This window comes from Centruroides sculpturatus, unplaced genomic scaffold, assembly GCF_000671375.1.
Source record: "Centruroides sculpturatus isolate CEXI.00-Female unplaced genomic scaffold, Cexi_2.0 scaffold2281, whole genome shotgun sequence".
NCBI classification, from domain to species: domain Eukaryota; kingdom Metazoa; phylum Arthropoda; class Arachnida; order Scorpiones; family Buthidae; genus Centruroides; species Centruroides sculpturatus.
This window is the reverse complement of record NW_019386747.1, coordinates 9280-24857: the sequence shown is the minus strand read 5'-3', so window position 1 is coordinate 24857 and position 15578 is coordinate 9280. Positions and strand designations below refer to the sequence as shown.

Genomic DNA, 15578 nt, shown 5'->3' with positions numbered 1-15578 from the left:
TATTTAATTAAATATTTTACTACGTTTAAATAACGTAAAATTAACAAACAATGAATTTAAGTTAATTTTTATTTACGAAAATTCAAATAAACATGTTTTAAAATTAGCTATAAAATTGCTGAAAATCGTATGACTGCACATTTAATTTTTAATGATGTTTTATGCAAATTATTCTGCAATTTATTGATCGATAATTAAAAAACACCAAAAGGACTGATTGTAATTCATTCAAAATATTCGGAGTAATTACGTTTATTTAATTAAAATTATTTCTGTACTAGAAATTCAGGAAGTTTAATTATTAACAAATTTAACATTCTATGTAAAAGACAAAACTTTAATTAATTTAAGGTACAGTATATAAGATTATTAATAAGTTGCAAACTTCTCTTCATTTAGAAAAATTTAATTATAAATGTAAAATATGTGACAAAAGCTTCAGTAGAAATTACCATTTAAATATCCATCGAAGAATTCACACAGGAGATAAATCTTATGTATGTGAAGTTTGCGAACAAACTTACAGCAATAGTTCTAATTTTCGGAGGCATTTGATGACTCATTCCGAAAGCTATCTGTTTGTCTGTAGGCACAGCGAATGCAGATTTAGGTTGAGAGAACACACGAGTTATCATCTTCGAAGTCACCATGGAGAAAAGCCAATTAGCTGTGATCTGTGTCCGCAACGATTTTCTGATTGATCCCATTTAAATCAGCACATGAATATACATACTGGAGAAGGTTCTTACGAATGTATTAAATGTGGAGCGAAATTTAAGGAAAAAACCAAATTAAATTCACATCTTAAAATTTATTCTGATGAGAAGTGATAGAAGGTAATGATGATGTAATCAACTATGATATTTCTAATAATTTATTTAATTGAATATATAAAAATTTTGATTATCATAAAATAATATTTATTTTATGTTAAGACTTTTTATTAATGTACAATGTATACATTACGGAAAATTGTTTAGCTTCATATTTGTACACTGCATACGAAAATGCTCGAGCGAATCTTCAATATGTCATGTAAATACATATATATGAATTCTTCTTGTACTCTGCTCTGTTCTCAGCATATACTTGGCGGTATCAGTTTCATTTGTGGTTTCTCGTATCTTCACTTCGGTAAGTTCGAAACAAAATAAATCTGAAATATTAATTTTAGTTAAGTGTAAAGAATAGTNTTTTATGCAAATTATTCTGCAATTTATTGATCGATAATTAAAAAACACCAAAAGGACTGATTGTAATTCATTCAAAATATTCGGAGTAATTACGTTTATTTAATTAAAATTATTTCTGTACTAGAAATTCAGGAAGTTTAATTATTAACAAATTTAACATTCTATGTAAAAGACAAAACTTTAATTAATTTAAGGTACAGTATATAAGATTATTAATAAGTTGCAAACTTCTCTTCATTTAGAAAAATTTAATTATAAATGTAAAATATGTGACAAAAGCTTCAGTAGAAATTACCATTTAAATATCCATCGAAGAATTCACACAGGAGATAAATCTTATGTATGTGAAGTTTGCGAACAAACTTACAGCAATAGTTCTAATTTTCGGAGGCATTTGATGACTCATTCCGAAAGCTATCTGTTTGTCTGTAGGCACAGCGAATGCAGATTTAGGTTGAGAGAACACACGAGTTATCATCTTCGAAGTCACCATGGAGAAAAGCCAATTAGCTGTGATCTGTGTCCGCAACGATTTTCTGATTGATCCCATTTAAATCAGCACATGAATATACATACTGGAGAAGGTTCTTACGAATGTATTAAATGTGGAGCGAAATTTAAGGAAAAAACCAAATTAAATTCACATCTTAAAATTTATTCTGATGAGAAGTGATAGAAGGTAATGATGATGTAATCAACTATGATATTTCTAATAATTTATTTAATTGAATATATAAAAATTTTGATTATCATAAAATAATATTTATTTTATGTTAAGACTTTTTATTAATGTACAATGTATACATTACGGAAAATTGTTTAGCTTCATATTTGTACACTGCATACGAAAATGCTCGACAGAAATCTCAATATGTCATGTATATACATATATATGAATGATTTAAGTCATAATAGTCAAGATTTAGTACATAATAAATTGACTAATAAAATTTTTTCGACTGCTTGAAACATTTTGTTGCCCACCAGTGGTTAGCGGTTCCGTTCCTTGAACACTGGAAGTTCGGTCATGAGTTTGTACCTCGCGAGGACGGGCTGGCCACAGATTTTCTGGGCTTTCTCCACGTCTGAATAGTGCCATTTACCTTTAAAAAAGAGCTTCCGGAAGGCATTTTCCATGGGCAGTTCGCCCAACTGTTGCGTTGTCATAAATTAATTTAATAAAACAAACAAACAAAAAAAATTTTACTTTGCTTATACTACTTTTTAATTTGTGAGTCGTATATAAATATGAAGTAGGAAATAAATAATTAACAATTACTTCAGTTACAGACACAATGTATCTCATAATACAGTGTGTGTAATTAAAGTTAACTTATTACAAGCAATCTCTCTTAAAAATTGCTTATTCAATACATGGTCACATACCAGTCAGAGATATTCGTTGCTGTTGATCAACACAGTAATTGCAGCACTCTAACATTGTCAATGTTTGAGTCGAACAGTGTTCCATGGAGGATGCGGTTTCTCCGAACATCAAACTGTGTAAAACAGGTTTTCAGAAACCAAAGAACGTGTCATCACCTAGCACCTTTCAACTGTTTGGCTAGATCTTTACTGGATGAAATTCTATTCCATTCTTCGCATCAGGGACACCATATCCTAAAGACAGGTCTATCCTCACAACAGATTTTGGATTTGAAATGATATAAAAAAATGGTCGTTAAAACCGTTACTTCCTATCATCTCACGTTAAACATGTTTTCAGGTGACAAATAAAAATATGATTTACTGAATTATAATCCTAATAAGTTATTGTGAATTAATAATGGTTATATTTTAAATCTTTTTTCCTCTTATAAATATTCTATAAAATTGTCCATTAATATGCACAAAAATTTCGTGCAATTTTCGTAAGCAGTTTTCGCTGCAAACAGGTAGGGATGAATTGACTTTAACTGTGAATACCTGAAATCCTATCACGGTAAATTAATCTAACATCAAATATTCCTGTTTAGTGTTTTTAAATAGTATCAAACCAGTTAAAATTTTATTACATTTTTATATAAAAACAGATTTATTTCATTATTTAATATTAAATTTTACACTTTGAATAATAACTCAATAAGTAATTAAGGAGTTTTTATTTTTTGTTTATTTTAAGAAGTCTATTTTCAAACTTTTTAGAATTGTATCTTTTATAACTTCTATTTGGAATGACATATGTAAGAAAAACAACGAAAACTCGAAATCAATATAAAATTCGAATTTTATTTTGTCATATCCAGAATTATATTCAATAAAAAAAAACTAAACACTAGTACTTGCTTTACTATGACCGGGCTGCAACATTAAGTTTTAGTCACATGTCTAACATAAACTGAAAATAGTTTAATGTGAAGACTCTTCTCTAAAGGCTTACCCAATTGCATTTCCCCCACGTTTTTTTTAAACAAAATCAATTATATTCAGCAACCAAAAAAATTATTAATTAAACATTAAAACCGTAGAAAGGATAACGAATGATATATTCATTAGTTTATGTTTAGTAATAAGCAGTAATCGTGTTTCAGAATTAAATATATTCTATACGGAAGTAATAATTTGGATGCGCATATCCATTATTTTATTTTCATAGTTATAAAATGAAGCTGAATATTATAATCGTACGGAATAATATTAATCTATCGAAACTTACATAATAGAAATTCTTAGTTCATGAATGTTTATAATGCAGGTACATTCATATCATCAAGCAGATATAAGCAAGCTTTAGCACTTTACTAAGCGACCAATTAACATCATGCAATACACAAGTTATTAGGTAAAATGACAGATAATTGCGTTTATTGCATGTTATGTCCCATACTAAATATTTCTGCACTTTTCAGCGATATAATTTACGCACGTTGCGAACACCAACAGCTTAGAGAGAAACAGAAGAAATGGGCAACAATTTATGGAAAATTTCTGCATGTAGTATTTGTCGTACAGTTGATAACGTTAACAATGCAGAGATTTGAAATAGACGATGATCCATTGTTTTGTAGTCCGCCCGAAAAGGTAGCAGGAAGCAGTTTGAACAATCTATTCCTTTCGAGCATGGTTTATCTTGCAGGCAGTGCCACGCTGATAATGCTTCGTACTGGCACAAAATATAAATTATCTCTCGATTTAAGAATTTCAGAGTATGTCAAGGAAAAAGAAAGATTGTAAAAATGGCAGATAGGCACGATTTTTCTGTTTGGCTCTGCGTACATTCATATATTAATCGGTTCAGTCTGTTTTTCATTTTACATATTTAAAGCAGTAGAACAGGATACAACTTGGTAACGGACTCTCCTCTGTTCCGTTTGTATTCATTACGTAATAATTTTACAGTTAAGCCTACTAATGTGGCTCATGACCGTAATGGTTGTATCAAGCATAATGATGTACGAAAGATTTAATGCAATATTGCGGCAGTTGTATTTGGCTGTAAGACAAAATGCAAAATATAAAATTAACGAAATAATGCGAAAACATTTGGAAATCTGCGAATTAATTGATGAAATCAACGATATATGAAGAAATGTTTACTTTGTTATTTATGGAATTTCCGTTTATATCGTATCGTTCTGTTTTTACAACACAATATTTACTATGTCAACTACATAAATACAAAAATTTCTTGTACTTTGCTCTACTCTCTGCATATATTTGGTGGTATCGATTTCGTTTGTGGTTTCTCGTATCTTCATTTCAGTAAGTTCGAAACAAAATAATTATCAAATATTAAATTTAGTTAAGTGTAAAATAAGTAATTCTCCATGTATTTACAGTAGTGTAAATTCATTAGTATACTTAAATTAAATTATTATTTACGAACAACAGGCTGATTCTTTTCAAGAAATTCGAAAATTCAATTCGATTCCTCTTCCGTTAGAACTTAATCTCAAGGTAAGTTGAAATTGCAAATTGTAAAATTAAAAATGCTGAATTCACCACGTTAAAATTATTGACAGGCGTTGAATTTTATGAAAAATTTTTGAGAAAATGAAATTGGAATTAATTGTTGAAGATTTTTTATTCTTTCTACAAAATTTCTACTTCAGGTATTTGTATAAGATTAGAATGGTTTATTATATGAATGTTTATAACATTTAAAGTAATTTATAAATAAATTTTTCAAATATTCATATAATAAAGTATTTTTATTGCATAGGTGTGCCAATTGCTGTATAACGTTTTTAATATATTACTTCAGATACAAGATATTTTTGAAGGAATTGACAAATCATGTATACCAGTCACAAAACTATTAAGTAATAGAGAGGTTGCGGCCAACGATTTCAACGCGAAAACTTGTACGTCGGACGTTTAGCGCAGCTTTCCTATAAGCCTAGAAGTTTGACAATGGTGTTTGCATAGTCAATGGAATCATGCTCGACATTCCAAACACCATTGCCAAACTTCTAGGCCTTTAGGAAAGCGGCGCTGAACGTCCGACGTACAAGTTTTCGCGTTGAAAACGTTGGCCGCATTACTGCTTATTAATAAACATAAACGAATGAATATAACATTTGTTATTATTTCTACAGTTTTAGTGTTTAATAGTGTGTTTCAGGTGCTGATTATAATTGATTTAGTTTAATCGCTTAAGGAAGATAACACGTGTGGTGTCGTCTGTTACATTTAAAATTTAGGATAAAAATTTACAAACGAAATTTGGAATGGTGCCTTGTGTAAACGATAGATTAATTCGATAAAATTTTGGTTGTTAATTAAAGATCAAGCCAATGGGAAAATAGTGGGTGTTCTAGAGAGGGATCGGACTTAATGAAGGTTTTACTCTTTATTATTATTATAATTTATTTATAAAAGTCATCACTATTCTAAAAATTAAGCTTTTGTCATCTTATAAGAATTAATAATATATAAAGATTTTATAATAAAATCTCGTAACAGATGGCTGCACACGCAATTTTCTTTATTATGATTAATAAAGTGAGATTTTATTTAAAAATTAACTTTTATAATAGCTGAGAAAGTTACGCTAATCGTTGCTGGATTGTTTGGATGTTAAAATGTCTGTTAGTTATAGCATTGCCTCAAAACTTTATTGAAGATTTTAGATACTATTCGGGTTACAAAGGCAACGGACGAAAACTTATTTTTAACATTAACACTATTGAAGTCCTATTTCTGAAATTCATTCTTGGAAAACATATGAAATGAATTGACTACCATTTATATACATAAAGATGTATATGTAAACAGAAAAATGTGTTATATTTGTTAAAAAAAAGAAAGGTCTAGCCTACTAGTAATTTTCATTTGTTATAATTAAAATTATTTCTTTCCATTCTGCAGTAAAGTAAAAATTTAAACTTATAATTAAAGATATGCTTAGTGAGGGGCTATATATTCAATGTATTCTGTAAGAAATGGAAGCCTGGACATTAGAGAAACTTGACTCTATTGAACTACGGGTATACAGAAGAATATTAAAAATATCACGGACGGATAAAGTTACCAATACGGACGTAGTATGACGAATTGAAAAAATTAGTATTTGCATTTTATTGCAGAGGATGTAGCCTCTAAAGAAAGGTCGCCTCTGTGTTTGTAAAATTGTAGACTGTCAACTAGAGCTAACGACAGATGAACAAACGGAAACAAAGTACAGTAGACCCCCCTATAACGCTTAGATACGTTCCACGCTAACCGAAAATTACGTTGTAGGAGTGAGCCAATCGCAGCCCGATAGGTGGGAACTTTACGGACTAAGGCTGTTCGAAAGGTTTTCTTCTATAAAATTAACCGATTCTAGACTAATTCCACTCAACATTTCCAAAATACGTATAATTTTTTGGGAATAATCTGTATAAACTATGCTATAAACAAAAAATTGTAGGATTACTTACACCGTTCGACTACGCCGTTGCTTAAAGCTGGTTTTCATCGCGGAACANTTTGATAAACAATGGCAGATAAATCCCCCATAAAATTTTAATAAGATCTAAATGTGGACAACATGAACGCCAGTTAATATTACAACAATATTTTTTTTTAAACCAATTTTTTGTTGACATTGAGACAGGAATGAGAGCATTATAATGTTGAAACTATCATTTATGTCTTCCAGTTAATGCAACAAATGTAATCATATTTTTGTCAACAAATACTAAATTAGTTTTTTTCCAATCTATCTTATTTACCTCCAAAACTACCCCATATAAATATAGACTCGTGGCTTATTTAATTCTGCTTTTTATTCTTAAATTATGGCAATAATATAAAAACCCATTAGGGCCATATAACTTCTCATCACTAAACGTTATTTCTTGCCATTCTTCTGGTCTTCCCATTTTGTCTTTAGCCCAATTTAAATTTATTGATATGTGTTTGGCAATTAAAAGGTAGATTCAACTTCATTTCAAAATATTTTACATTGTCATAGTTTATTTAAAGTTCTCCAAAGAGTTGCACGAAATACATCTATTGGTATTTCAGCAGCAGCTTGCTTTGTTGACATCTTTTTTATTTATAAGCTTCAAAATTTCTTTATCATTCCAGGATGTTAAACATGATATATGTTGAATATATAAAAAATGAATATTTTTGATAAAAAATTATGCCGCTTTATGAATTGTAAAAAAGCTAATAAAATAATTAAAATGATGATCAAAAATATTTAATCTTTCCAGTAATTGTTTCAAAATAAATTTAAAACAAAACAAAATTTATGGTGTTTTTATACTTCGGTAACAGACTGCAGAACCAACCTTATTTTTAGAAGTATAAAATAGAGAGGTTGCGGTGTACGTATCAGTGCAAAACGTGTAAGGCAGCCGGTCCGAGCGCCGCCATTTGGCAATTCTTGGCTGTCGATAATGGCGTTCGCTTCATCTAGATTGGCGAGTAGAAGATTGGTTAAACTTCTTTAATTTTTCTGTTTGCGGTTAAAATTATGACCTATTTTATTAAAGAAACGATTATATAAGCATGTACGAATAACGTTGTAAAGAAACAGGCGATTCTAATCCAGAAATTATTTAATTATTTAATTTTTTAACAAGTGACGTAAAGTGTCAATAACATTTTTATAGCTGTGTTTATAAAATAGCTTATCATAGTTTACTTTTCAAAAGCAAGACTGAACCAAGTTAGAGAGGAAAGAAGCGCTATTAAAAATACTTTGGAAAACTTTGAATAAAACTTGAAGAAAACTTTTTATAAAATTGAAAAAATTCTTTATTTATTTATTGATTACATTTCAAATATTTGTCCAATTTGAAGGGTTAACAATTGAAATACAGTAATCTGATGTTGCACTACCAGATAAGCAAGCGCGACAGTTTTTAAGTAGTGCACCAACAATATACAGTTTACCAACAGGCTGAAGATACTATTTCAAATTTTTTTTTTAAATCTAGAAAAGCAAATACAATATCTGAATTATTTTTCCAAATACCCATTCCACACACTTTTACTAAATTCATCCTGGAATTAAATACTTGTTGCTCGGGTGTTAAGCTAGCACCTCGGAATAGTGTAATGAGGTGTTAACGCAAAGGATAACCAGAATCTCCATATAAAACAAATTGGGCCCTGTTCTCAGAACAAGGAATTGGAGCCAAATGCTCTAACCAATTAGATTCTCTTAACCTTCCAATGTCGTGATGTCTTCCTTTTATTCGTCCAAATAAATTAGCAATTATACTATCGGGTGTAACCACTGATTGAAATCTCAAACAATGTATACGTTTATGGCCACTGAATACCATCCTTTGATGATCGACAAATAAGATTTGCCGTTCCATCTATGATTCAACAATTTGTCAAAGGAGCACCTTTTGCTGTTATTACTTGGCTAAATAAATTTAATTTTTTCTTGTTAGTTTTATCTCGTTGATTTTCAATAACAATTTAGAATGGCTATTGTATATGATATTTATTGTTTCATGCACAAATAGTGAAAGTTCATTTTTTTATCTCTTCAACAAAACAAAAGTATCATCAAGTCTATTAGATTATACTAATTTTCGTAATAAAATACATAATGCATAAATTCCAAGTGAACGTGATCAAATTGCTTATTAATTTACTTGCATTTGTTGGTTTTTATAAAGTCTGTATAACGACTTGAGATCACTTTATATCATATTAATTCAAACAGCCATGCATAGCACAATTAACTTCTCTTCCGGCATTCTAATTATTGTGAGATATAATGTGTTCAAAACTTTATGTTAATATCTAAAAACGTCTCCTTATAAACGCGATACAAATTGAATAAATGTAGTTATCTCCTCGAATTACTAGATGGCAGACAGAAGTTTGTTGCCAGTTTCCAGTCGAAGTTTGGTTCGTTTCAAGCAATAAGAAAGTCGTGATCTGCTACTTTGGGGCCGTCCATAAATTATGCAAAGTATTTTGGGGTGGGTGGGGGTCAAAGATTTTTTACGATTTCTTACTCAGAGGTAGGGGGGTTATAGATCTTGTCTTACGTAATATTCTTCTTATTATTTTTTGTACTCGTTAAGTGGTGGCGTTTTGAATTTGGCTCTAACTTGGCGGTTTCTATTTAGAATGCTCGTTTTCTCGTGTGACGTGATAGAGTAATAACGCTAGCAGATTCACGCTCTACACATTTTTTGTCAAGGGAGAAAGGCCGTGTGGTGGTTTCTCTCTCTTGTTTTTTATTAGGATGAGTACACTAGTTAGAGTAAGTAGTTGAGCAGTAGCAAACGTTAAATCTTTAAGTGGTGATGAGAACCTGCATTCAACACAAGGAAAGTATATTCTTGTTATTCTACCAGTTTTACTGCTCAACCATTGTTGATTTCACTTTTGCATAGCATTGTCATGAATATAAATTTTAAGGCTGCTACGTAAGAGAGGGATGTGAGTATAGTTTAAATCAGTGTGTTTTGCAGCTGACTTAGCCTCAAAGACGGCTTTTTCATTTCCTAGTATGCCAGTATTGCCACGAACAAATATTAAAGTTATCTTATTTTCAAAATTTTGCGATTTAAAATATGTGATTTTATTGCTATTGCAATTGGGATTTGATAGATCTTTTAGGACAGACTGAGAATCACTGTAGATGTTGATAGACAGGGTTTTGTTTGGTAGTGAAGTGGCCCACTAAACAGCTTGGTAGTCAACATCTTCTTCAGCTTTATAGATGGAAATATGTGGGAGGTATTTGTACCTTTTAACATTTTTTTGGCAACATATGTCAGTTTGAAGGAAGATAGAGATACTTGAAGCGACAAGAAAAAAGCTTTTGGACCCATCTGTATAAATATTAATGTCTGCATGATTATCCATGGAGGAAGCGGATGACACCAAATAACCTTGTTTACAAAATGATGATCATAGATGGTAGGGTAATTGCAATGTGGTAGCGTATGAACAGCCGTAGATAGGAGTAGAGACCGTTGTTGAGCCATGATGTTTGTAGTTTTAATGTAGTAATTTATGACCTTTTCTACGATACAAAGCGAGAAAAAAAAAGCTCTGCTAGTATCAGAGAGGCTTGGTAAAAACATTTCTGCAGCACTTTGAAATTCTGGTGGCTTTGAAGAAAGAGTAATTTACTTGCTACTGAATTTTTACTAGTTACATGACCACAGCTAGTGGCGCGTAAAGTAACATTGGTTGTATTGCCCTATTATATAAAGTTTTACATTTAGTCCCCAGGTGCACCTAGCACATTTTAGCAGCATGTAGTTTATTTTCTAGGCCTCAGTCAAGATGTAATCAATATGGCAACAGAATGTTGTTTCTCTCTATTCTCTCTTGTTTTATTTTGTATGACGTTTCTGTTTACACGTGCACTAGATCTGGCAAAGTTTTTTGTGTCTTTTGTGAAAATTAAAATTAATATAAAAATAAATATTATGACGTTGACTAATGATAATGATAATAATAATAAGATTGCTAATAATTAAAAAATAAAGTTCTTAAAAGAAATTGTTTATTCGAATTTACTAAATTTTTATATTTTTAAATTTGTTCACATAAAGTCTTTTATAAATAATAGTACATATTAATTTACTAATTAATATTTATATATTTTGGACTTAAGGTTTTTAGGGTTTCATAAAAAAAATTTTTTTGGTTAAAACCTTTTTATAAAATTATGCCAAAATATTACGTAAGATAGGGAAGGGAAGGGGGTATCAAAAAAAATATTACGGTTTCTTACACAGGGGTGGGTGGGGGCCTGGAATGGCCGAAATCGCCCTTACGTAATTTATAGACGGCCCTTTTACCGCTGTAAACTAAACTAAAAGCAAGGAAGAATCTAGTATAGAAGATGCTTTAATAACCCTTACTGCAAATGTTTTGTACTGTACTTACCTTGAAAATAATTATTGTTATAGATGTTAAATTTCATGATGTTCCAAAAAAAATATCGGACTTCGTTGTCGAAGTTTTTTGTATTTTCAAAGCAAACACCTGTACACGTATATTACCTTGTATTATGTACTGTACCTTCTATGTTTTTAAGTAATTTATGCACTTTTGTGCACATATCTAATACACGTTCCTTATTTATTTATAATTATATAATTAAATTAAAGTAGAATATTACTTTTATATCATATGATTATGTCGTGAATGATGCAACAGTTTTGCATCTGGTTAGAATGAAATACCTTTCATTAACATTCAATTTTATTAGTAAATTTTATTAAACTTTATATAATATTTCATACATCTTCAGGTGTATAATGCGTTATATACTGTATTTAACATGCTACTACAAATTCGAAATATTTATAGAACGTCTGTTTTGTAGACCTGGAAACTACCTTTCTTCATCTTCAAAATCTAATAATGCTGCTCTATAGCAATTGAAATTCTAGGTTCTGGGCTTTCTTCATGTGTCTAACACCTACAAATAGTCCTACTTCCACATAAGAAATCTTTCTAGAAGTTAACCCGTTGGCAGATTACCAGTTGGCTTACTCTGTCAATCCACTGACACGAATCTTAATGCAGACATTTTAATGTTTTGTGAACAAAGTTACATTTTACCTTTCTATGAATGCAAACTTTTTGGACACCCTGTACATTGTCCAACTCTTAGCTTACATGTTTCCAAAATTTTTGCTTAGAACCATGTCGTATGTTTTCATTTATGCTTCTTTATTATCCTTTTGCTTATAACAGTCAAATTAAGTTAAAAATTAAGCAGTTTATGCCATCTGTTGTGACGTAAAGAGAAACAACATAAAATGTAACTTAAAGTGGACAAAAAGATAGGATTCGTGGAGCATTCATTTACACACACATAAACAGTTTTTTTAAGACTTTAATTAAAATGATATTGAAATGTTTTTTATAAAATAACTATGCATTCCATTCGGATTAAACACTGTAATATCTTTTAAAAGGTTTTCTTTCTTTCTTCTTTTAGTAATAGACAATTTAATATCGTTAGGATGATTGACGTTGTGATACTGTTCCTGCAGCTTTTGACAAATTGCACGAGTTATGAAGTATTAACCCACACATACACACACACAGACAACAGCTTTTTTATTAGTAATATTTAAACTGTTTAAGTTGCGTGATATATTATTAAGATTACATATAAATATGATGCGAACGTGATTATGCACACGGGATTTATATTGTACAGTATTGTATATTTACCCTACAAATAACATTTGTAGATACTGAGCTTTATGTCAGGTTTGATTAAAGCATGACATACATGACATATAATGTAATAAAAATAAAACCATAAAGTGAAGCATCTTGTTTCATATTACTTTGACATTAGAGCTTTTAGCACAATAAATGTAATAACTCTTAACACGAGTGACACACTGGGCCAGGCAAGTAATTTAATGATATGAATTAAAGATATAATACTGTTGCCTAGTTATATTTTACTTAATTATGATGACTTCTTTATGTATGTAATTGTGATTATGACTTTTCTTGCTTTTTTGGCATTATCTATTTATAATTCTTCTAACCGTACTGGCAGAAATACACTTTTGCTCAATGTTATATAGCATCAGCAATAATTACAGTCGAACAAAAATTCGTATAAATTATTAAATATTTAGTTCATTTATAGTTACAAAATTTAATTTTGTTCTATTGCATTTGATTCAGTATAATTATGTACGTTACAAAGACACTTCCAATTGTCACTATCAGTTTTTTATCTATAACAAACATTTCCCAAGCCGTAAATTGCTAAAGTTTCGAGTGCTAAATAAAGGACAATCTTATCTTCGCAAGTGGATCTCAAATGACAGGACAGTGATATCAGCCTTACAACAATCTGAGAGTACTGACAATCATCACATTAAGGTATCTGACTTAACGAAGGCTTTAGGTTTTAATTGGAGCACTAAGGAGGATATATTTTACTTCGTGTTGTGTAAATTCTCTAGTCAACCACCTACAAAGCGTACTGTAATTTCAGACATCGCACGACTATTTGATCCATTGGGTTGGTTAGCACCAGTCACAATCAAGGCCAAAATGATGCTCCAACGCCTTTGGACAATTGGAACAACATGGGATGAATTGCTACCTACAGTCATTGCAGAACAATGGAAAGGCTTTAGGGCTGAACTTCAAACATTAACAGAAATAAAAATACCACGTCATGCTATTGACAGAAAATATCCACTTCAACTGTATGGGTTTGCTGACGCATCTGAACGAGCTTATGCTGCTGTCGTATACAGCAGGCAACATATTCAGGGAGAAGTTGTAATCAAGATACTCTGTGCAAAGACTAAAGTGGCTCCATTAAAGGTTGTGACTCTTCCTAGATTAGAACTCTGTGCTATACAACTCTTAGCTAAGCTAATGCATCGAGTGAATCAACAATTGCAAATAAATAAAGAAAACATTTTCGCTTGGTCAGATTCAACTATAGCTTTGTCTTGGATTAAAAGTGAGCCTAGAAATTGGAAAACTTTCGTGGCAAACCGAGTAAGTGAGATTCAGACTTATCTTCCTCCACAACATTGGAAGCACGTTAAATCCAAAGATAATCCTGCAGACTATGCGTCACGTGGGCTTAACCCAGCTACGTTAAACTCGTGTGATCAATGGTGGAATGGACCAAGGTTTCTTTACGATGAGAAACTAACTTGGAAGGTAAATACAATCAATTATTATGATGTTCAAGAAGAAAGAAAGAAGACAACAGTCGCTTTCACAGGCAAAACTGATATTGAAGAACCTTTCAATATAAGAAAATCATCTTCATGATTAAAACTTCAACGCATTCTTGCTTATTGCAGAAGATTTATTAACAACTGTAAGAAAGAAAAGAAAAATAGACAAATAGGACAGTTAACTCCAACAGAAACAAAAGATTCAGCGATCTGCATTGTACGTCATGTACAGCAGGTTTGCTTTATAGATGTTTTTGAAGCAATTAAAACAAATAACTCAAAGCACAGATTGCGTGCACTCGCACCATTTGTTGATGAGCAGTGCTGTCTTCGAGTTGGAGGCAGACTGCAAAATGCAAATACAGTAATGCTGTATCAGTTTTGATGCAAGACATCCACTACTGTTACCAGAGAAACACCACCTCACAAAAATCATCGTGCAATATTTTCACAAGTTTCTGCTTCATTCGAGCATTAATCTCTTGATAGCTCAAATTCGACAACTGTTCTGGATTCCGCATACTCGAACTTCAGTAAAGAGGTATACTAAAGACTGTATTGCTTGTTTTCGAGATCGAGCTTTGGAAGAAAGTCAACAAATGGGCGTCCTTCCACAATATCGTGTTCAACAACTGCGACCTTTTTCGAAGGTTGGAATAGATTACGCAGGACAATTTCCTATTAAGGTGTCACATGGAAGAACAACAAAACACTGGAAATCATATTTAGCGTTATTTATCTGCATGGCTACAAAAGCAGTCCATCTTGAGGTCGTAAGTGACTTAACAACTGCAGCTTTTATAGCAGCTTTGAGAAGGTTTACTTCAAGAAGAGGTAAGCCCACTGATATATTTAGTGACAATGGCACAAACTTTGTCGGTGCTAACAATGAGCTTCGGGAGTTACTGCAATTTTTGAATAAAGACAGTACTAAACAGGAAGTTGTTTCAACTAGTTGTAATCAAGGTATAAACTGGCACTTTATTCCTCCTCATTCCCCACATTTTGGCGGATTATGGGAATCAAATATCAAATCTGCTAAGAAGCATATGAGACGGATCATAGGCAATCAAATTCTTACTTATGAAGAATTAACCACTGTATTTAATCAAATTGAAGCTTGTTTGAATTCGCGACCTCTGACACCAATCAGTGAAGATCCAAATGAACTATCAGCATTAACTCCAGCGCACTTCCTTCTTGGGGAAGCCCTAACTTCTTTACCAGAACCTGATCTTCAGCATATTAAGTTGAATCGATTATCCCGATGGCAGTTACT

At 31.3% G+C, this 15578-nt stretch overlaps 1 protein-coding gene across 1 annotated transcript in view; it reads left to right on the top strand.

The window, feature by feature from the left end:
- Window positions 1-3980: 3980 nt before the first annotated feature.
- Window positions 3981-15578, top strand: part of LOC111615706 — a 17268-nt gene continuing 5670 nt past the window's right edge. The window contains exons 1-3 of the mRNA XM_023357138.1: window positions 3981-4339; window positions 13352-14279; window positions 14755-15572. Coding sequence (XP_023212906.1) covers window positions 3981-4339; window positions 13352-14279; window positions 14755-15572 — 2105 coding nt within the window. The remainder of the gene's footprint in view (window positions 4340-13351; window positions 14280-14754; window positions 15573-15578) is intronic.